The sequence below is a fragment of the Orcinus orca genome, chromosome 2 (genome assembly GCF_937001465.1).
Source record: "Orcinus orca chromosome 2, mOrcOrc1.1, whole genome shotgun sequence".
NCBI classification, from domain to species: domain Eukaryota; kingdom Metazoa; phylum Chordata; class Mammalia; order Artiodactyla; family Delphinidae; genus Orcinus; species Orcinus orca.
The window spans coordinates 127,103,891-127,125,585 of NC_064560.1; the positions used below are offsets into that span (position 1 = coordinate 127,103,891).

General features: G+C 43.3%; 1 protein-coding gene across 9 annotated transcripts; it reads right to left on the bottom strand.

Annotated features, from left to right (window-relative positions):
- Positions 1-5,950: 5,950 nt before the first annotated feature.
- Positions 5,951-13,950, bottom strand: HAUS4 (HAUS augmin like complex subunit 4). 9 transcript variants are annotated; one of them, XM_033411562.2, is made up of 11 exons: positions 13,618-13,802; positions 12,447-12,578; positions 11,862-11,946; positions 10,245-10,380; positions 10,023-10,154; positions 9,548-9,682; positions 8,305-8,401; positions 7,273-7,436; positions 6,999-7,129; positions 6,569-6,637; positions 5,951-6,424 (listed from the first exon to the last, which is right to left on the bottom strand). In XM_033411562.2, exons 2-11 carry the CDS (start codon positions 12,460-12,462, stop codon positions 6,241-6,243), a joined length of 1,149 nt encoding a protein of 382 aa, XP_033267453.1. In that variant the 5' UTR covers positions 12,463-12,578; positions 13,618-13,802; the 3' UTR covers positions 5,951-6,240. The 9 variants fall into 9 exon arrangements, with proteins under 9 accessions (XP_033267453.1, XP_033267454.1, XP_033267456.1 ...); XM_033411563.2 differs by having other exon boundaries at positions 7,273-7,418; positions 13,618-13,801; XM_033411565.2 differs by lacking the exons at positions 12,447-12,578; positions 13,618-13,802 and adding an exon at positions 13,815-13,950 and having other exon boundaries at positions 10,245-10,387.
- Between the last annotated feature and the right edge of the window lie 7,745 nt (positions 13,951-21,695).

The following is a 21,695-nucleotide window of genomic DNA, read 5'->3' on the forward strand; positions in this document are numbered from 1 at the left end:
CCCCATAAGTTTTTTTTGTTTTGGAAAACACAGTTTTTTAATTAAAATGTATTATTTATGTTGACATGCAATGGGCTTATTATGTTTAATGAATTAATAAATATTTTTAAATGTTCTCACTTTTTAAAACCTTTTTGACTGGGAAAATATTTAGTTTATTAAATATTGTGAATGTCTGGGATATCAGACACATCATCTCAATATGTAAATATCAAATCACATTTCAAAGTCAAATTTAAATTACTTGGATTTTTTTTCTTTGCTTTTCTCTAACATTGATAACTAAGACCATTCTATATTGTATTAGTTTCTTCAGTCTTTAAAATAATTTTTAAAATGATGTTCAAGTAAACTTCCAGCAATTATCTTCAATTTTTTCTGAATAGAAAGTTCCCATTCTTAAGACATAGGCTTGTAATTCATATACTTGATATCACTCAGTGGCGTTTTATCTGTAGTAGGAAGAGGACAATCAAATATCAAGGAATATTAGAAAATCATTTAAGCCTTACTCATTTGCTGCCTCCTTCCCTGTGACAGGTACATAAAACTCTTTTGGAAAGACAAATATATAATATCGCTTATATGTGGAATCTAAAAAAAAAAAGAAAGATACAAATGAACTTATTTAAAAAACAGAAATAGACCCACAGACATAGTAAACAAACTTATGGTTACCAAAGGGGAAAGGGAGAGGGGATAAATTAGGAGTTTGGGATTAACATATACACACAACTATAAATAAAATAGATAACCAACAAGGACCTACTGTATAGCACAGGGAAATATACTCAATATTTTGTAATAACCTATAGGGGAAAATAATCTGAAAAAGAATATATATATGTGTGTGTGTATATATATATGTATAATTGAATCACTGTGCTGTACACCTGAAACTAACACGACATTGTAAATAAACTATACGTCAATAAAAAAATTATTTTTTAAAAAAAGTTCTTTTGGGGGCTTCCCTGGTGGCGCAGTGGTTGAGAGTCCGCCTGCCGATGCAGGGGACACGGGTTCGTGCCCCGGTCCGGGAAGATCCCACATGCCGCGGAGCGGCTAGGCCCGTGAGCCATGGCCGCCGAGCCTGCGGGTCCGGAGCCTGTGCTCCGCAACGGGCGAGGCCACAACAGTGAGAGGCCCGCGTACCGCAAAAAAAAAAAAAAGAAGCTCTTTTGGTTCTACGTTTGCCACTAGGGATTAAGTTCTGTGTTTATAAAATTGAGATCTAATCAAGATCATATTTAAATATCAAAGCAGTTGTGACTAACTAGAGCTCGGATACTACCTGACTCCATCTCGGCAAAGGATTATATTCAAGAAACAACCATGCTCAATAAAACCAAGTAATTTTTTTTCTGATATCCTTCAGGAAAAGGCCGCTGATAGTCTCTCACTTTTAATTTTTAATATGAGAAATATCTATAGATAAAACTTACATAAACAAAATCTCTTTGGCGTCCTTAAAAATAGTGGCAAGTAAAGGAGTCCTGAGACCAGAAAGACTGAGAACACCTGTTTTACAACCAGCTGCCCTCCAGGAGCCTCTGATGTTGTAGATAGGGTTAAACACACTGCCCAGTGGGGTAATGAAATTCAAGGCCTGCATGACAGGCACCTTAAAGAAGTTGTAACAAAGTGCTGTGGGTATTAAATGACAGTGAGACCTTTTCTAGCTGGAATGATCATGGGGAAGCAGAAGAACTTGAGGTGGGCCTCCAAGATGATAGGATTTTATGAGCAGAAGAGTTCTTGCCAGGTGGATAGAACCATAACAAGCACAGGAAAGCATGAAAGGGTGAGTAAGCCCACTGTGGGGTGGCTTAGGGTGAGTAGAAGGTGTGCGTGGTGGGAAAAGGTTGGAAAGTCGAGCTGCACTGTGAGGGCTTGAATTCCCAGCTAAGCCATGTGGACTGTGTTTGGTATGCAGTGGGGACACCTGACATGTTTTGAACAGAGAAATGACGTGAAGTGAAAATTACAAACTACCTGGGAAAAACAAGTCAGAATCATCATAAAAATTGGCCTGGCAGTGGTGTATAAGATGAGAGGAGGGGCAGTTAGGACAATTTGCAGGGACCCAAAATGAGGACCTGAGTAAGGTGGGGCAGTGGCAGGGGAAGGATGCCCATTGGCCATGCTGACTGGTCTCACAAGGTGGCAGGACATTGGGGAGGTCTTCTGCTTCAGGGCCTGGCTCCAGCTGGGTGGGTCCAGAGCCTCTGGAGAGCCCTGATCTTGTTCTTTAACCCTTTTCTAAACTCTGGGCTAATCATTTACGTTTGGTTACACATTCTTTCTTCAGCCAGGCTTAGTACATTTAGGTCTTTCTACATTTCAGTTGTATTTTTCTGAGACCAGGCCTTACTTAGCCACTTTGGCTGGACCTCAGCCACTTGAATATAACTATCTTTTAGGGAAAATTCTTTCTACAGATTGCTAACCTCGTTCATGATGAGTTGACGCCTATATTTTCACTATCTCAAGGTATAAGGAGACCTCACGTAACAAAACCTAGACCAGGGACTTCCCTGGTGGTGCAGTAGATAAGACTCTGTGCTCCCAATGCAGGGGGCCCAGGTCCTGATCAGGGAACTAGATCCCACATGCATGCCACAACTAAGAGTTTGTATGCCACAACTAAGGATCTCGCTTTCCACAACTAAGACCTGGTACAACCAAATAAATAAATAAACATAAAAAAACAAAAAAAAACAAAAAAACAAACCTAGTCCAGATCCTTTAGGATGGGTATTGTGGAGAGACTTTTTATGGGGTGAGGGGCCCTCCAGGGGGCGCCGGGTTCGCCTTTTTGTGGTGGCTGAGGGAGAATGAAGGCAAGGTCACTCCCTTGAGACCTGGATATTCACCCCTCCTTGAAAGCCTGGAGGAGACAGATTATGCTTGTCTGAGAGCACCCTAGTTTCCTTCCAGAGAGCGATCCTATTCCAAGTTCTGGAGGTGATATACTTTGCCTCTCATTATGGAGGAAGAGTCAACAAGACTGGTTCTTTTTTTTTTTTCGGCCGGGCTGTGGGGCTTGCAGGGATCTTAGTTCCCTGACCAGGGATCGGGAACCCTGGCCTGGCAGTGAAAGTGCCAACTCCTAACCATTGGACTGCCAGGGAATTCCCAGCAAGACTTGGTTCTTGATCAGATGTGGTAAAAGGTAAGTGAAGAAAGAGAGGAGTGTGATAGAATGAATGACAGACAGTAAAGGCAAATCTTTTCTGAAAAATGTGAGGAGGAGAGGGCAGCTGAGGTCCAAGATGCTAACCCTCAGCTCTCGCTCAACCCTTCTGCTTGCCCTCCAAGGCCCCTTCTCATCTCCACAATAGAGAAATTTACTACTGCGAACCTTCCATCTCCAGTCAGTGTGAAGAAGGAAAGGACCAAGACACAGCACCGTAGTGCTCTCTTCAGGTGCACTGAACACTCTTTGTAAAGAAAAGGGAACCCTCATACACTGTTGGTGGGAATGTAAATTGGTACAGCCTCTGGAGGACAGAATGGAGGTTCCTTAAAAAACTAAAAATAGAGTTACCATATGATCCAGCAATCCCATTCCTGGGCATATACCCGGAAAAGATGAAAACTTTAATTAGAAAAGATATATGCACCCCAATGTTCATTGCAACACTATTTATAATAGCCAAGACGTGGAAGCAACCTAAATGTCCTTTATCCATTGACAGATGAATGGATAAAGAAGGTGTGGTATATATATACAATGGAATACTACTCAGCCATAAAAAAGAATGAAATAATGCCATTTGCAGCAACATGGATGGACCTAGAGATTATCGTACTAAGTGAGTCGGAAAGAGAAATACAAATATCATATGATATCACTTATATGTGGAATCTAAAAAAATTATACAAATGAACTTATTCATAAAACAGAGACAGACTCACACAGAAAACAATCTTATGGTTACCAAAGGGAAAAGGGGAGGGAGGGAGGGATAAATTAGGGGTTTGGGATTAACAGATACACACCACTATATATGTAAAATAGATAAACAACAAAGACCTACTGTATAGTACAGGGAACTATATTCAATATCTTGAAATAACCTATAATGGAAAAGAATCTGAAAAAGCATACATATATATATATATATATATATAAAACTGAATCACTTTGCTATACACCTGAAACTAACACGACGCTGTAAATCAACTATAATTTTAAAATTGAAGGAAAAAAAAAAACGTATCCTGGTGCTTGTCATACCATTCTTTCAACTTTTCTGTAGGTTTGAAAACATTCCCCCAAAAATGTTAGGTTAAAAATTATAGTATAACTAAGCAATATTGACTGTTTCTGAGTTTTTACATTGATCTATGTTGGGTTGACCCCGCAGGCCTTCAAGCCTTGTAGCTGCCCAGCCTCGAGACCTAAGAAATAGCCCAGAGTCAGTGACAGAGACATCAGTGTCTTATTGGACAGGGAATCTTACATGTCCACAGCAAAAGGGTCCTGGAGCAACAGCCCCCAACCCCTGCTGATGGCAGAGAGCAGGCAGGACATGGCAGCAATCTTCACCACCTGGGGGAGAAGGGGGCTACCATTTATAGGGGGAATTTAAGTCAGGCTGGCTCATCAGCTACGAGGAAAACCAGCAGCTAGGCACATCCTTCACAGCCCCTCAGGTTAGCAACCGTCAGGAGGGCAGATGTTTCCCTTAAATAAACTAGCAGGTGGAGCCGTTCTGGCCTAAGGATTAGAATGATCACTAGCTGGGGCTGGGGGCAAGCACGTTCACATGAGTAGGGTGCAGGTGAAGCGGGGACTGGTCAAGCAGGGGATGTACAAAGAGCAAGAGAACAGCCGTCTTGAGTGGCCTGACCATACAATCTAATTGCTCTTGTTCATTTTGTGTGGGCCAGCACTTGCTTATAGATAAACGGAAGTAAGCACTATTTACAGAAAAATTTAAAGTTGAGTCAAAGACCTTAATTTTTCCTATGAATCAGTCCAAAACCATCATTATTTGATCTTAGCAAAAGAGCACCTTGAGACAGTCTCCCTGGAAAGTGGTTTGAGAAGCTGGGTAGGCCCTTTTAAATAAGGGTGTCGGTCTTGTGCTTGTTTGCAGTCCCTGACTTTGACACCAGCCAGGGCCCTGCCTTTTTCTAAGCTAAATAGACCGTGAACTTGGTTCCTCAGGGTGATCTCCTCCCACCCTCTGCTCTCAGAGAAAGAAGTAACCCTCAAACCACACCAGAGGGAAGCGGGAACACAAATGCCTTGTGTCCTTTCCTGTAACCGAGCTGGATGCCCTGCTACTTTATCATACCCGCCCCACTGAGAGCCACAGTGACAGAATAGTTCCCTATCCATCTGAGCATCTAGCACTCCTCTGGAGACTATAGTTCTTCAAGAGCAAGACCAGTTTTAATCCACTTCTGCTAAGAACAAAGCCTCTAAGGCCCCACATGGGACTTCCCTGGTGGCGCAGTGGTTAAGAATCCACCTGCCAATGCAGGGGGCACCAGTTCAAGCCCTGGTCTGGGAAGATACCGCATGCTGCAGAGCAACTAAGCCCATGTGCCACAACTACTGAGCCTGCGATCTAGAGCCCGTGAGCCACAACTACTGAGCCCACGTGCTACAACTACTGAAGCCCGCGTGCCTAGAGCCCGTGCTCCACGAGAAGCCACCGCAATGAGAACCCCGCTCACCGCAACTAGAGAAAGACTGAGCACAGCAACGAAGACCCAACACAGCCAAAAATAAATAAATAAATAAATAAAAAGAAAGACTCCACGTGGGTGGGCTGGCCCTTCAACCTCCCTCACTTTGAGTAAGCATTACGGATCCATCTCTATTTGGATCCACTCAGTTTCCCTCCTTATCCGTATAGCCTTTTTTTTTTTTTTCCATATAGCCTTTGATATTCTTTTTTTATCTTTGCCCAAAGAAAAATGACTAAAATCCTCAGATATAACATTATCACTTTATTCAGGAGATAATCAAGTATGATACAGGGCTGACACTGACAAATAGCTGTACAGAAAATTATACAAATCTGTTACATTTGCTAGAAGAGACTCTCATTGTAAACAAGGAAGAAAAACCAGGAGGGTGCCTAAAGGACTGCAGTGTTTTGAGCAAGTGTCCCCACGCTCCCTTGAGTGAAGGTGGGCTCAGGTGGAGGGGGCCCTTCCAGCAGGAAGAGGAGGAGGCAGCCCCTATGCAGAAGCTGAGCCTCCTGGCCCCACCCACACTCAGCAGCAGGCCTTGTTGAACTCCTGGAGGGCCCAGCGCTTGTTCTCAGTTGCCTGCTTGAGTTGGGTGTACTCTTTCACCAGCCTGTCAAACTCCTCCCCGAGGACCTCATAGGCGTTCAGGACCTGTCGGGACTTCTCCATGTCCTGCTCTTGTAGGTGAATGGCCCCCTCCAAACGGTCCCTAAAAGCCCAGGCACAGAAGATACAATATAAGGATCTGGTTCCTCAGAAACTACACGAGAATGAGAAGGCACTAAAATGAATGAGTCTGGAGGGTATGGGGACCAGCTCTGAATAGCTGTGTCAGGCTCTTGGGAGTTCTCACCTAATGAGACGATGAACTTCCACTTTCTCATCAGTGTAAGTGTCAGACAAAATCTTGAGCTCTTCCATCCTGACCGAGGGAAGAAAGAAATGTCAAGCTGAGGATCCCTAACAGCAGTAGACTTAGGAATGGGACCCAGGACCTGCCAATGGTCAAGGTCCTGTGTTGAGCAGTGACAGGATAAACAAGGTCATTCCAAATTCCCGAGCAATTTAGCTCACAGTAAACCACCTACTTCAGAGGGCTTTAAAATAAAAGACCCAAGAATGTTGACAGCTTTAGAGTAATCCAAAGGCTAATACTGCTACGTGACATTTACTGAACACCCACAGGGTGCCAGGCGCGATGGAGGCGAAAGAGATGAGGGCGAGGGTTGGAGTGGGTGGTGTATGAGATGGAGTCCCTCAGATCCGCGGCGCTCACAGCTCACCGCAGCTTAAGGATCATGGCGCTGCACTTGACCTCCAGGTACTGGGCATTGATACGGTCCAGCTCAGACTGAGTCTTCAGCCGGTGCTCCTGAAGAAGCCTCTGCAGCAAGGCCAGGCAGCGAAGAAGCACCTGAGCACCCGGGAGGCAGGAGCAAGAGGGCGGCCATGAAAGAGGGCAGAAAAGAAAGCAGATCAGAAATCCCTGGCTTCCCCAGAGGGGCCCCTGGGGTCAGGGTAAAAAAGAAAGGAGGCCATCCCACCGCCCTGCCAAACCTGGGAGTAGGTGGCACTCTTCTTCTCCAGGAGCACCATCTGCTCCTTCTGCTGGCTCTTGGCATCCTGGCACTGCTGCTTCTCACCCACCAGGACCTCTGCGAGGTTCCATACCTTTGCTGCCTTCAGGGTTTCACTGTCTGAATCTGGGCAGAGACAGAGCGCTGGATAGGAAAACCCTAATTGCTCCTGCCCTTTGAAGGCCATGTTTCAGTGCCCCTATCCGATATCTAATCCTACAGATTCTGTCTTCCTCCAGGTTTTCTTCTGATGGCCTGGTAAAAACAGCCCAGTTCTCTTACTTTCCAGATTTGGCCCTTAATTCTTTTTTATTAATCTTTTTGTAAAAATAATTTATTTATTTATGGCTGTGTTGGGTCTTTTTTATTTATTTATTTAATTTATTTATTATTTTTGGCTGCATTGGGTCTTCGTTGCTGTTCGTGGGCTTTCTCTAGTTGCACTGAGCGAGGGCTACTCTTCATTGCGGTGTGCGGGCTTCTCATTCTGGTGGCTTCTCCTGTTGCGGAGCACGGGCTCTAGATGCGCGGGCTTCAGCAGTTGTGGTGCACGGGTTCTAGAGCACAGGCTCGGTAGTTGTGGCGCGTGGGCTTACTTGCTCCACGGCACGTGGGACCTTCCCGGACCAGGGCTCAAACCCGTGTCCCCTGCATTGGCAGGTGGATTCTTAACCACTGCGCCACCAGGGAAGCCCTGGCCCTTAACTCTTAAATCATAGAAATAAAGATACGGTCAACTCCTATTAACCTGAATTTTACTCCCTATTTCATTCTGATTCTCTTAAGAACGAACCATCCTTCCCTGCAGCAAGAGGACGCTGCCACTTTGCTGAATAAAAGAAGTCTGTACAAAATTTCTTGCTTTTATTCTACCAGCAAGGAAACAAACAAGTAAACATTTCCAACGCTTCTCAGCTTCTGTCCCAAATCTAAAATTCAAACACATTATTCTCAAAAGAGAAGACCAGGAGCCCTGAAGGCCAGCCATGAACAGAACACAGCCAGCACGCACCTGAACTGGGATTGTGGTAGCAGAGCAGAGTGAAACATTTCTTCTTGAGCTGCTCCTCCACCTCAAGCAGGAGCCGGGCTCTCATCCACATAAAATCCTACAGCCACAGAAGTGAAAAGTGAGATGCAGACAGACTGTTGCAACTAGAAAGATCCAGTGAATGAATACGTGATGACTAACAATCTCAATGATAACCAAAGAAAATGCATCAAGAGACATCAGGGAGATTAATTTTTAACCCATCAAATTAGCAAAGAATACAATGACTGTCAAGATCCCATGATGATGAAAATGTGGGGACCTAGGTGCACTGGGAGCTCTTCTCTGGAGAGCAGTTTGGCAATACGTACCAGTGTGTTCAATGTGTGTAGCCTGTGACCTGGTGATCCCAATTCAAGCACTAACACTCGGAAAATAATCATACAAAGACATGTATGAACTAGCATCTTCCTATCAGTGTGGTTTCTACCAGCAAAAATGTGGAAATAACCTTAAATTAATATCCATCAATAAGGTTAAGCAAATTATGCTACATCCATACAATGGAATCCTATCTGTAATTTAAACTGATGATACAATAAGGACTCTGAGCACTAACTATGTGCCTGGACACTGCTGAGAGTGCCTGAGGAAGGTGAGAGGGATAAATTAGGAGGGTGGGATTAACAATACACACACTACTATATATAAAATAGATAACCAACAAGGACCTACTGTATAGCACAGGGAACTCTACTCAATATTTTATAATAACCTATAAGGGAAAAGAATCTGAAAAAGAATAGACATAAATATACATATAACTGAATCACTTTGCTGTACACCTGAAACTAACACAATATTGTAAATCAACTACACTTCAATTAAAAAAAAAAAGAGTGCTTTAGGAGGTATCATCTTATTTACAGTTATTTGAAAAGTAATATATATACCTTAAAATAATCATATACTTGAAAAAAGTCCAAAATATATTGTGAGAACAGATTATACTCTCTATACAGGTATGGAAGGTATAATACTATTTATGTCAAGCTGTATATAATAATACTGCATTTATTTCTAGATTTAGTATTTCAGCTTTTACTTTCTTCCTTGTAATGTCTTTCTTATTTACTTGAGTTTGACCACCACGAACATGTTTCATTTTTATAGAAACAATAAAGCTTAACCAAAAAGTGTTTAAATATATGGGAGAAATTAACCCATTTCCCTTCTTTGGTCCCAATATCTGCCCCCCGCCAACCTCTGAGGGTGGCATGAGCTCCAGAAGGTCCACCTTCTCCAGCCCAAGCAGTGGGGGCACCTCCCTCTCCTGGCTGGGACCTAAGAGCTGTGTCAGCTCAGTCACAAGCAGCCGCTGTTCAAGGGTCTCATGAAACTGAGAGAGAGAATAAAAAACAAAAAGAAGTTACTATAAAACTTCTCCCACTCCATCTCCTCCATCCTCACAAACTAGTTTTTCACACATCTTCAAAGTCCTCAAACGTGTCATCCCCTTCGGATGACTTCCCAGCTGCCAGTACTTTCTCCTGTCAATCTTTCTTTTCAAAACCCTGACAACACATCCACCTCTTCCCCATAACCACAGTCCCTTTCCTTCTTGATAACCACTACTCAAAGCTCCTACTTCCCCCAGATCATAGAATCAGTTGAAGCCATAGCTGGCCTCGTCATTCCTACAGCTGGTACCAATGCCTACTTCATCTCTCCTGCCTCACCTTTTTGTCCTCAGAAGTTAAATTTCTGTCTTGTGTCTTCACATAGTAGTCCACAAGCAGCTCTTGAATGACTCTCTGTAAAATTTCAGACCTTAACCACGTTGTCTTATGCAATCGAACTTCCTTCCACGCCTAGAAAACCAAAAAAATCCCAGGTAGGAACCCCTCTTTCTCAGAAGATATTTCCTTCCTCCCTATTAGCCCTTCTCCCAGGGCCCTTACCTGAGCCTGCTCCTTTGCCAGTGTGAGGCTTAAGCCACTCTCGTCCATGTGTTGTGAGAGACTCAGCAGCAGTTTGCTGAAGTGTGGGTTCTGTAATAGGTCCTCTTCACTCAGGTTACAAGGAGGAAGCTGTTTGCTGCACACTTAAAGGGATGTCCCCCATAGGGACCAAAAAGCAAAGACAGTATGGACTCAATTTATATAACTGAGCATAACTCTTAGCTTAATACTCACTTCCAAAAAACCCCTAGGTTTTTGGTAGGGAAGTTTTCTAAATCGAATGAAAATTTTAAGAAAATCAAAAAACAGGGAATTCCCTGGCGGTCCAGTGGTAAGGACCTTGTGCTTTCACTGCCGAGGGCCCAGGGTTCAATCCCTGGTCAAGGAACTAAGATCCCACAAGCCCCGTGGCGTGGCCAAAAGAGAAAGAAAGAAAGAAAAAAATCCACAAATAAACTAGAGGCAATACTCAAAGTAACAAGCATTTATATTATATACAAGGACATTAATCAAGAATTAGGCAATGAGTCTTAAAAAAACTAAGATCTTAGAAAATGGAAATGCAGTTGGAAAATATTAGACAAAGAGAATCAAGAATAAGGGACTCTTTGGTATACCACAGTACCTAAAATGCCTCATTCACACAGAATACCTAGAGCTCTTGAGGAAGGAAAAAAAAAAACCACGTGTAAAGTTCCCTCGTTGTATGGGATCTCTAGTCGCATAAGCAAGACTGAGAGAAGGTATATTCTTAACAGTAAATAAAAAATTTAACTAACCAAATTCTCCTTATTGTAAATAGACTGAGTAACCCATATGGATGCAGAACAGCACATGCGTGAGAAAAAGTACAAGAAGTCAGGATCCACTGTTTATCCCATATGCTCAAAGGGCTTTTTTCCATCTCTTTTCCCACGTGCTTTCTGCTGAGGTCTTATGTTTTACTCCCACTCACCAAACACTTACATTTTCATTCTTTGGACCATCATACCAGAGTCCTTTTAGAGAATAAGAAATCTCTCTTTTTTTTCCCCCAAACGCATTGAAAGATCACTACGGAAATGGTCAAAATACAGAAGATTCAAGTTTTTGAAGGATTCAAGAAAGGATTTGAGATATGCAAAGAATTCAAGATATGGAAGGATCTGAGATTTTGGAGGACAAGATATGAGAAAATTCAAGACACAGGTAGGAAGGTAGCTTTCAAAAGTTCACTGGCCACGCTCATCTTCAGGATATGCTTGCTAACTCAGCGTGGGAGCATCTTGAAATTTTAGTCTACTGCACTAGCAGGTACCGAACAGGAGTCAGTATAATCTGTCTGCCAATAAGAGAGTGTTTAAGAATCTTCAAGTATTCTAGTTTCTCTAGAAAGTTAGGCTTTTGCGCGAGAAACCATACTGGTGAACATTATAAATCCTTTTTTTATTTTTTTTGGCAACATCGCATGGCATCTCAGTTCCCCAACCAGGGGATGAACCCAGGCCATGGCAGTGAAAGCGCCGAATCCTAACCACTGGACCACCAGGGAATTCCCCCTTTTTATTATAGACGACAGACCCTAGATAAGACCTCTCTGGATAAGTCCTCAATCCTCTTTCAAATGGCTACACTTACCTTGTTGGAGTATTTCCATCCCTTCTCCAGATGAGCAGAAATGCCCGGATGCCATCTGCTTTTCTTGTGATTCTTATCTGTCCAACTGAGTGAAAGAAACAAAAAGGTAAATAAACTGGCTTGGCTGCTCCAGAGAGACAACTACCTTGGGTTCAAATTTCTGTCATCTACAAGCTGGGGAGGAGAAACACATCTTACAGGGCGGGGACTATGTCACACATCCTGGGTCCTGTCTGAAAAGGAGCCTCCTTGGGAAAGAAAACTTTCCAATTCACTAGTCTAAACAGGAGGATGGCCCCCTCCCCCCACCATTATGTCTAAGGTTAAAACTGAGCTGCTGCTTTCCAGTTATGAGTGAACTGGGAAAAGGGGGAAAAAAATCCAGGTCTGCTTTTTTCTCCAGTCAAATAAGCCAGCTATCAAATTCCACAATAGTTTCTTGTGCTTCTTTAACTTGTCCTTTCATCTGAGATCTGTTGGTAGTTTTTGATCATTAACTCTAGAAACATCCTTCTGGACTGACGAATCATTCCACACTTGAACAAAAACAACTGGTTTTCACATAACAGCATTAGTAAAGAGCACCTGGAGGAAAGAGCATGACAAGAAGACTGACAGGGAGGTCAGGGCCAGAAGAGGAACTCAAAGGTGTATTAATGCGTCTGAGGCCGGGAGGACGACGTGAGCCGTCGGTGTTTTGCCAGAACACGGAGTACACTGAAAAGAATGACATCAACACAAAAGGGCAGTAAAGATGGGCACAGTTTGGACTCTGTGGAGACAAAATTTTTCCCTTGACATGACTTCCCATTTTTTTCTTTCTTTGCTCCACCCCCTCCTCTCTGCAAACTATCAAACTCCAAAGGGAAGCTGAGCCTCCCAAAGCAGAACAGACATAGGTTACTATGATTTAACACTTCATGTTCACAGAACATTTGGTTTACTCCCTGGTTTTATGAGTAACATCAAAGTAACTACTCATTTGTGTTGTAACATGGTCTAGAGGGGGACGTAGCTGAGGTATCAGAATGCTAAGACTTAATTTGCGGCTCAGCCGTTGCTTCTGTGCGAATTTAAGGGAATTGATTTTTTGTGCCAAACTTTTTCCCACCTGCAAAACTGAGATAACGATTCCTGCCTTGGATGAGACATTAAGAATTAATAACACAATCGACTTGTCAACAAAAGCCACTACTTAGTGTTTTAGCATTCTGTTTATCACGGATCTAAGCCTGAAAATAAATTTTGCAGGGAAACTTCGCCCACGGAAATGAGGACCAACCCAAATTTCAAAAAAAGTCAGCTGTTCTTCCCTCCCTAGGGGAAGTGCCCACTTGGGGGTTTTTAGGGTGCTTTCCTCTACCCTTTTAAAGTGCTACAGGGCGTGAACGGTGGCGGCAATCAGGCTCGATTCTCCACCCTTTGCACTCAGACGTGTCTAAACGGTGATACAAGGACCGAAGCATTTAAATGTTCTGACTCAGGCGTCTTTTAAATTCTTAGATCTGTCTTTACACGCTGCACTGAACGTTAAATTGATTTTACAGGTATTTTCACAAGATGTGACCCTTACAGAGCCCGAGATGAATCTAAATGCGGCGCGGGCTCTCCAGCGCCTACTTTCCTTCCGCCTGGGCAGTCAAGGATTCCCAAGGCCGAGGGCGGTCTCGGCGACCGGATACCAGGGACTGGCCGGCTTAACCCTCCCAGCGCTCCTCCTCCCCGCAGCGCCGCCCGCCGACCCTCCGGAGCAAACCTGCACAGCGTGGGCAGCTGAAGCTCCCGAGGCAGTGCCGAGGGGGCTGGGGCGGGCAGGCCGGCGGCAACACCCGGCCCCCGGCCGCGCCCGGGCTCCGGAACCTCTCTCTCGGACCGGGCTCAGGGGCTGCGGGAAACTAGGCCCGGGAGGACCGCGCGGGGAGGTCGGGGGAGGGGAAAAGGCCGAAAGCTCACCGGAGGCAGTGGCAGGGGGCGGGGCCCCGCTCGAGGCGGGAACGCAGGCTCCGCCCCCCGCCTCGCTCGCGCCCTTAGACCCCAACGGCCGGAAGACTGGGTGTTCGGAATCCGGGCTGGGAAAGGGAGACGTCGTAGGCAGACTTCTTTACCATTTCTCCTGGGTTCCTTCCCCCATGTTGAGGGCAAACGTTGAGAAGACGGTAATAATTGCCGGCTTCTACTGAGGGCCCACAATGAGTCAGACTATGCCAAGACTATGCCAAGACTATGCCTTGCCCCGCCCCGTTTAGTTCTTAGAGTGTCCTACGAGGAAGTCACTATCATACCCATTTTACAGAGAGGAAGACTAAAGCGCAAAGAGGTTATGTGGCTTGCTCAAGGTCGCGGCCTGCAGAGTGTAAACCTGACCCAAGGGCCCTCTGAACCTTCCCAGACCTGCCGCCCACTGGCGCTGCCAGCCCTGCCCCTTGGATGGGCTTCCCACCCAATTTCCTCCCCCAGGCTCCTCCTCTGCCCTCTCCTTTACCTCTCATCCTTCACTAAAACCCCTGTCTTCCTTTTTTAGACTATGTGGACATTTATTGTTTGCTTAACCAGAAGTCTGGAGCTGGGGGTCCTAAGGCTTCTTAGTAGCTCCCTGGTATCAAGGTTGTTTACAGTTCTCTTCGCAATCCCCTCATGGTCAAAAGGTGGCTTCAGAAGTTCAAGGAGTACATCCTCTCAACAGCATCCCAAGCAAGATGGAAGGGGAAGAGCCTTCTTCCTGTAACAGTCAAGGAAGAAAATCTTTCCCAGGAGCACCCAGCAGACTTTCCCATATGTCTTATTGCCAGGTTGGGTCACCTGCCCACCCCTAGACCAGTGAGCTGGATGTCTTACATTTGCCCCCCAGATCCACCTTCTCTTCAACCTATGTAGAAGGTAAGGACTACCTCAGGACTTCAGGGTTCCCATATTCTCTGACTAGTATCAGCCAATGGGGGATCCCAGCAGGAGGTGGGAGGACAATTCCCCTGACTTCCTCTCTGGCCTTGACCTCAGGCTGGCTATGGACTTTGACCAAAGGTCATTTCTCCTCTCAGGGGGGGTCTACCCACCTCTCTCTGTCTTCACCCCCACCCACCCTTTTTTCAAAGTCGACTGGAATTAGGTGAATTATTTTAAAAATATTTGATGCTAAGTAAATTGCACCAAGGTTATGAAATCTCTTGCATCAGAGAAGCAGATAGTCTGGGGTAGAGGGAAAAGAATCTCAGGGCTAGATGTGCTGGATGGCAGAGAGTTTAACCTTTTCTTTTGGTACCAACTAGAGAATTCTGCTAGCAATACATAGGGAAATAGGGTGATCCAGTGCAGAAATTTTTTACCCCTGGTCATCTTGTCAACTGCCACCTTTCATGCTTAATGTTAAAGTGCTGTCATTTTCTAAGGCTTTTAAAGATCATTTATGCTTCCTCAGTTCTGTAGTGCAGCGTCATTAAATATCAGGCATAATGTCCCTAAGAAACAGCACTTGGAACAAAATAGCAAGCGTGCTTTGGTGACTCAGAGCTGATCAGAAATCTACAGAAATTTCATGTCTCATAGTTGCCAAGTTTTCTAAAATGGTACTACAAAGCTTTGGCTAAGCAGCTCTAAAGTACTGGGGGAATGAGGAGGTGAAGGGTACAGAGGCCTGTCTTCAGGTAGGAGGGCAGAGGGCCTTGGGAAGACTTGAATTGGATCAAACCTTCACATGCAATTATCTGTTCCATCTGTGTCTCTAACAAACTGTGTGACCTTGGGTTTCCGGTTCCTTATCTGTCAAAAGGAAGAACTAACATATTTCTAGCTCCTCCAATCTCACAGTGTTGATGTAATGATCAGATGAGATAATGGCTGAGATAATGCTTTGGAAAGACTGTCAAAGTGAGGTGTTTTACAACTGACACTTATTAAGCACTTATTAAGTGCCTTGGGAGAGACACAAAGATAAATAGGACTCAGTCCCTGCCCTGAAGTAGTTCATAATCTAGTTCAGAAGATGAAACATACATATGAAAAGCAAACAGTACATGGCAGCAAAAAGGTGTCAAAAGAGCAGTTTAGAATATAAATACCAGAAAAAAAAAAAGAACATAAATACCAGAGAAAATTGAAGAAGGTACAGAACTCTTTCTGCAGGAATGGATAGGGAAGACTGAAATAAATCTTCTCTTAGCTGGGCCTGAAAGGAGAGGAAATTTGGATCATTTCGAATGGAGGAAACATCCCAGCAAGTGGAGGCAGAGACAAGGAGTCCAAGCTGCATCCTGGGTCCAAGAGGAGACCAGACCAGGTGAAGTGAAAGACTTCACAGGCCAGTTCTACTTAAGACGAGAAAGTTGAGCCTATAGACCATCCTGGCAGCTAAGACTACAGTGGAATACCGAAAAAGGATCTTACAATCGACACCATCTGGTGTCCTTGAGCAATAAAGAATTGCGAGAGAGGCCCTAGAATTCATTCTCTTTCTCTCTTCCCATCCCTCCCTCCCTCTCTATCTCTTTGCTCTGGATTTTTTTAAAAACAGCTTTATTGAGGTATTTTGCATACAATATTTAAAGTGTACTGCTCATTAAGTTTTGACATAACTATACATCTGTGAAACCATCACCGCAATCAACATAGTGAACATAGGCGTCATTCCCTAAGTGATTACTTGTGCCCCTTTGTAATTCCTCTCTCGGGCCCCTCGCAACCACTGATCTGCTATCTGTCACTGTAGATTAGTTTGCACTTTCTAGAATTTTATATAAATGGAATCAAATAAAGATGTACTTTTTTTTTTGTCTGGCTTCTTTTACTCAGCATAGTTAATTTTGAGTTTTATCCATGTTGTTGCTACTCTTAATAATTCATTTTTTTTCAGTTCATGTTTTTATTGTTGAGAAGTGCTACAGAATCCTCTTTAAAACCTTAATTTGTTTGGTTTTGTATTTAAGAAGGTGCTTCCTCCATGACCCCAAGGTACCTATCTCGGTGCTTGGCATACAGAGGCACTTATTTGTTGAAAGGATGAATTTTTGACCACCCCACAGTGCTAATACCTTATATAGTTTTGTTTGTTCCGTGGGATGCTTGGCCTTTATAGGCCTGTCTCTTCATCACTGTTGTTCATCTCACCTTCTGCTATACCATATGCAAAATACAATCGCCCACTTCTTAAATGTTCTTTAATGATAAAGCCATGAACATGCTCAAGTATTCCTGAGCTAGACTCTGGTGGAGGAGGGGGTGTTAGGGGGGAGGTGGAGAAAGATAAATTAGGCATAACTCGTGTTCACAATCTAGCTCTACCTTCTTGAAGACATTGCTCTTGATTGAGGATTCAAAACAATATTCAAAAACATATTCACATATGTTTTAACGATAATAAATGTAAATGGGAGTCTGAGAAAAAGTCTACTTAGCCTTTCAGACTTGGGCCATTCCTTTGCTGCATTGTTTAGAATTGCAGAGAAGAATGGAGATTTGCTGAGAATATTGCAGGGACTCTGCCTCCCATACCCTAGCCAGGAAACAAAACGCTGCTCCAAAGATAGAGATTTTGGTTGAGCATTTAGGATTCTACTTATCAAACTAATGGAAAGTTTTTTTTTTTTTTTTTTTTAATGGAAAGTTTTGAGTAGAGTATTTTCTCCCACTGAAAATTTGGGCTTACATAACCCGTTTCAAAGCTAGGACATTAAAATAGCCATTGAATTATGGAACCATGCTTAACTAAGCAGTTGTTTAGAAAAAAAATTTTTTAAAGCCATACCACTTTGGGGAATTCCCTGGTGGCCTAATGGTTAGGATTCAGTGGTTTCACTGTGGAGGCCTGGGTTCGATCCCTGGTTGGGGAACCGTCCCACATGCCATGCAGCGTGGCCAAAATAAAAAATAAAAATTAACAAACAAACAAAGCCATACCACTTTGAAAGTATCTGAAGACAAGTAGCAGGAATATATTATGGTATTATGGACTCAGAGCTAGTTTCAGGAATAAAAATTTTACAGGCAGTCAAGAGATTTCAGAATTATTTTCAAGGGTGTTCACTGGAAAATGAAGTTATTCAGAGCCACAACTATTGATTAAGCTAGAAAATTTCATGCCCATTGTAAGTACATGATTTAAGGAGAAACCAGGTGGATAAAGAAAATATGTAATCAACCTATGACATCAAATGAAAATTTTAGAACAAATGTTCATAATGTGCCACTTTTGCAAACGCTTAACCCTTCCAAGGGGCTTTCAAACCCAGCGCTGTGGCTTCAAGGGTGGCCTGACTGTTCATGGAAACTTGTTATACAAACTGGAATGAGCCTGGTTTTACTGAGATTCTGTTGTGAGCTAGGATATAAAGAAGGCCTGATAGGAAATTTTGGATCTCAAAGAAAAGCTTAGAAGTTTGGCTCAAAAAATGGGACAGATTGAAACCATTTTTACCAAAGGAATATGAAACAGTTAAAGGAAATTGACTCAGAAGAAGACTCATATCATTTTGAAAAGCTAGACATGAAGCACAACGTGTTCAGTTCTTGTTATAACCGACTGAGTGTGGTGCTGTAATGCGTAAACACGTACCAGGCTGATAAAGTATTTCCCTGGGCTTTAAACTGATGATGACACTGTCTCATACTGAGCTGCATATGGAAGAGATTTTCTCCTTTAAAAATTGTGTCAGAGCCAGTGGGAGAAATAGACCTACCAAAGGGCATTTGGAGTTTCATGCTTGGGAAGAACATACACTGTAAATATTGAAACATCTCCTATGATTAAGGTGTTATGCAAAAAAAAAAGCAAATCCTTGAGGAAGTTAGCAATTTAGTATACTTTCTATATTCCATTTACCAAAGAGAAATTTTGCCAAACTAATTTATAGTATTCAACCATGGTAGCTAAGTAGATTATGTGTTACATCTGGGTTTCCCATGACTGGGTTGCTGTATAAAAACACAGGCACAGATATTTCTGGAATTCATGCTTTTCTTGGGCAGCATTTCAAAACTAATTTATCAGTATTTTCAAATGATTAATAATGGGAGACTCTATGGATGGGGAGCCCTTGATCATCCAAATCAAGGGTTACTGACTCACAAGTCTATGGGAGGGCTTCCCTGATGGCGCAGTGGTTGAGAATCCGCCTGTCAATGCAGGGGACACGGGTTCAAGCCCTGGTCCGGGAAGATCCCACATGCTGCAGAGCAACTAAGCCTGTGCACCACAACTACTGAGCCTGTGCTCTAGAGACCGCGAGCCACAACTACTGAGCCCACGTGCTACAACTACTGAAGCCTGTGTGCCTAGAGCCCGTGCTCCGCAACAAGAGAAGCCACAGCAATCAGAAGCCCCCACACTGCAACAAAGAGTAGCCCCGGCTCGCCGCAACTAAAGAAAGCCCGCGCACAGCAACGAAGACCCAACGCAGCCAAAAATAAATAAATAAATAAGTTTATATTTTTAAAAAAAAAAGTCTGTGGGAGCCAGGCAGGTAATTAATGTATGAAGGGCACAGACCAAAGAGTGGTGGGGACTGTGACAAACTAAGGAGAGAATACATCAAGCAAAGGAGCAGCCATCACTCAGTTCCGACCAGTTGCTGCCATGTGGCAATGGAAGCCCGGGGTGACAGAGCTTCTGATTATTCAAAAAACCTTAGAAACCCAGCTCTTTGTGTATAATATCCAGATTTTTATATGAAATCTCCTGAAATGTAAATGTTGGCAACCAGTTATTTTATTCATAATAGCTTATTATTATTACAGAGGAAGTACACGTGCATCGTATAAAAACGGAAAATGTAGGCCAACAACAACAGAACATATTCCCACCACTCAGAGAGCACCACTGTTAACACCTTAGTGCATATCCTTTCAGATCTTTTTTATTCATAAATATATAGACATTTTAAAAGCAAAATGATTATTGTTTTGGAACTGGTATTTTATTAATGATTTTGACCTTTCCATTTCAGTAAATTTTCACCCCATCTAATCCCCTGTCCATATTAAAACATTTCCAGTTGACCACAAACATCTTTTGTAGCAATTTGTTTAAACTAACAGGGAATCCAGGACCATGCATTGTATTATTATTGCATACCTTAAGTCTCTTTCATAGCAGTTTTGGCTTAAAAAAAAAAATCATACTGACTTGCTGAAGAGAGCTGGCCAGTTGCCCTGCAGAATGCTTCACCTCCTAGATTTGTCCAGTTGCTTCCTCCTAGTGTCCATTAGTTCGTTTCTCTATCCCCAATATTTCCTGTAAACTGTAAGTTATATCTAATACTTCTTTTGGGGTAGGGAGCAGCTAGAATATATGCTAGGTTGGGTTATGTATTTGTCTCATACCAGAACTGGCCTACTGGTAGGTGATACCAAGACTGTTTCCAGGAAATGAGTGATGACAGTCTGATCCCTCCAATATACAGTTACATTTTTGTCCTCAAGTTTGTAAACTGACAGTGTTACTTGGCGCTGTATCAATGTGCAGTTGTCTACCAATCATTTCACCTATGGTGTTTAACACCAATTAATAATCTTTGCTAGGATCAATAGTTTTATTAAAGTTCACAAAATGCCATTTTTCCAATTCTGTCATTCTTTCTACATTTATTAGCTGGCATTTTTTCCTTCTTCAACTAGGGTTCAAGTTAATACTATAAAAAATAACTCCCAGTGGGCCAAACTCAATGCATTTGGGGACAGGATTTAGCCAGTGGGCTGCTGCCTTCTGATCTACACTCTAAGCCAGACCGTCTCATCACTGTCACCTGTACCCTGCGCATTAGGTCTCGTTGTAACACTCAGTTTCTTTGCATTTGTTGACATGTTGCTTGTAATCTTCTCACCGCATTTTACGTGTGTTTTTATCTCCCTGGCTGGACTGTGACCTCCTCAAGGACAGGGACTCCCCTGCAGTATATTTCCTTTGTTTCCCCTAATGTGCTCTTAAAGGTACTTTGGTGATTGCTAATCCTAATTAACAAAAAAGCACTAATAAGAACCAAAAGTTTTCATTATTATCTCTCGTGTTCCCTGGCTTTCCCGCTAAAACTTGCCCTAATTATCTGTCATAGTGAAGCACTTGTCTCATTTACAGTTTACTTATGCCCTGGGAGCCCCTGGGTGGGGGTAGTGGGGAGGGAAGAGGGGAAATAAGCTCTTTATTAGTCTTCAGAAGTTGGAAAGTCATTTTCCAGCTGTGTGACCTTGGGTAAGTCCCATGATCACTCAGAGTTTCTATTTCTTCATTCAGTAAAATGAGGTGACAGCGATATCTCTAAACGCACACCTCGCTTGGCTCTAACTCTCTAGGATACAAGCCTAACCAGTACCTTTTAGTAGATTTCCTCCTAACCCATCTCCCCCTGCTCCCTTCACATGGGTCAACACTATCCTTTCTAAGAGGAGAGTAGCTGAAATAATAACCACAGTGGACAGAATTTGCCTCTGATGACTTCCCGACCATCACAGTTAGACCGGTCTAATCTATATGTCCCAGGAACAGTCTGCTCAGATTTCCAAGGTCAAACCTTAGGACCTCCTTCCCAACGAGAGCCAAGCGTGGACAATAGGGCCCTCCACAAGCAATTGACACAGCAAAGGCCCAGCCTTAGGTCTTCCTTGCTGCAAGGGAGGAGAGGACGGAGAGGATTGAGATTGGTTGGACCCTTGTCCTTCTTGTGGAGTCTTGCCTTTAGGATTCTGAATGCCCCTAGGCCAGCTCTGGGGTATGGGTCCTTCTAAGAAAAGAAAAAAAAAGAAACAAAAATGCTTCAACTCACTGCTTCTTCCCAATCCTTTTCTCGCAGTCCTGTTAGTCTCTTTTTATTCCCCCCTTCTTATTCCCTTCCATCTAGGTACAGTCTCAGG

What these genes read in the sequence shown, in the direction of transcription:
- HAUS4 (XM_033411562.2), bottom strand. An exon ending in AGCTCATGCCACCCTCAGAG is followed by an intron (nt 8,402 to 9,547) that starts GTTGGCGGGGGG and finishes CTGTGGCTGTAG; the next exon opens with GATTTTATGTGGATGAGAGC. An exon ending in AGAGTGCCACCTACTCCCAG is followed by an intron (nt 7,130 to 7,272) that starts GTTTGGCAGGGC and finishes CCGGGTGCTCAG; the next exon opens with GTGCTTCTTCGCTGCCTGGC.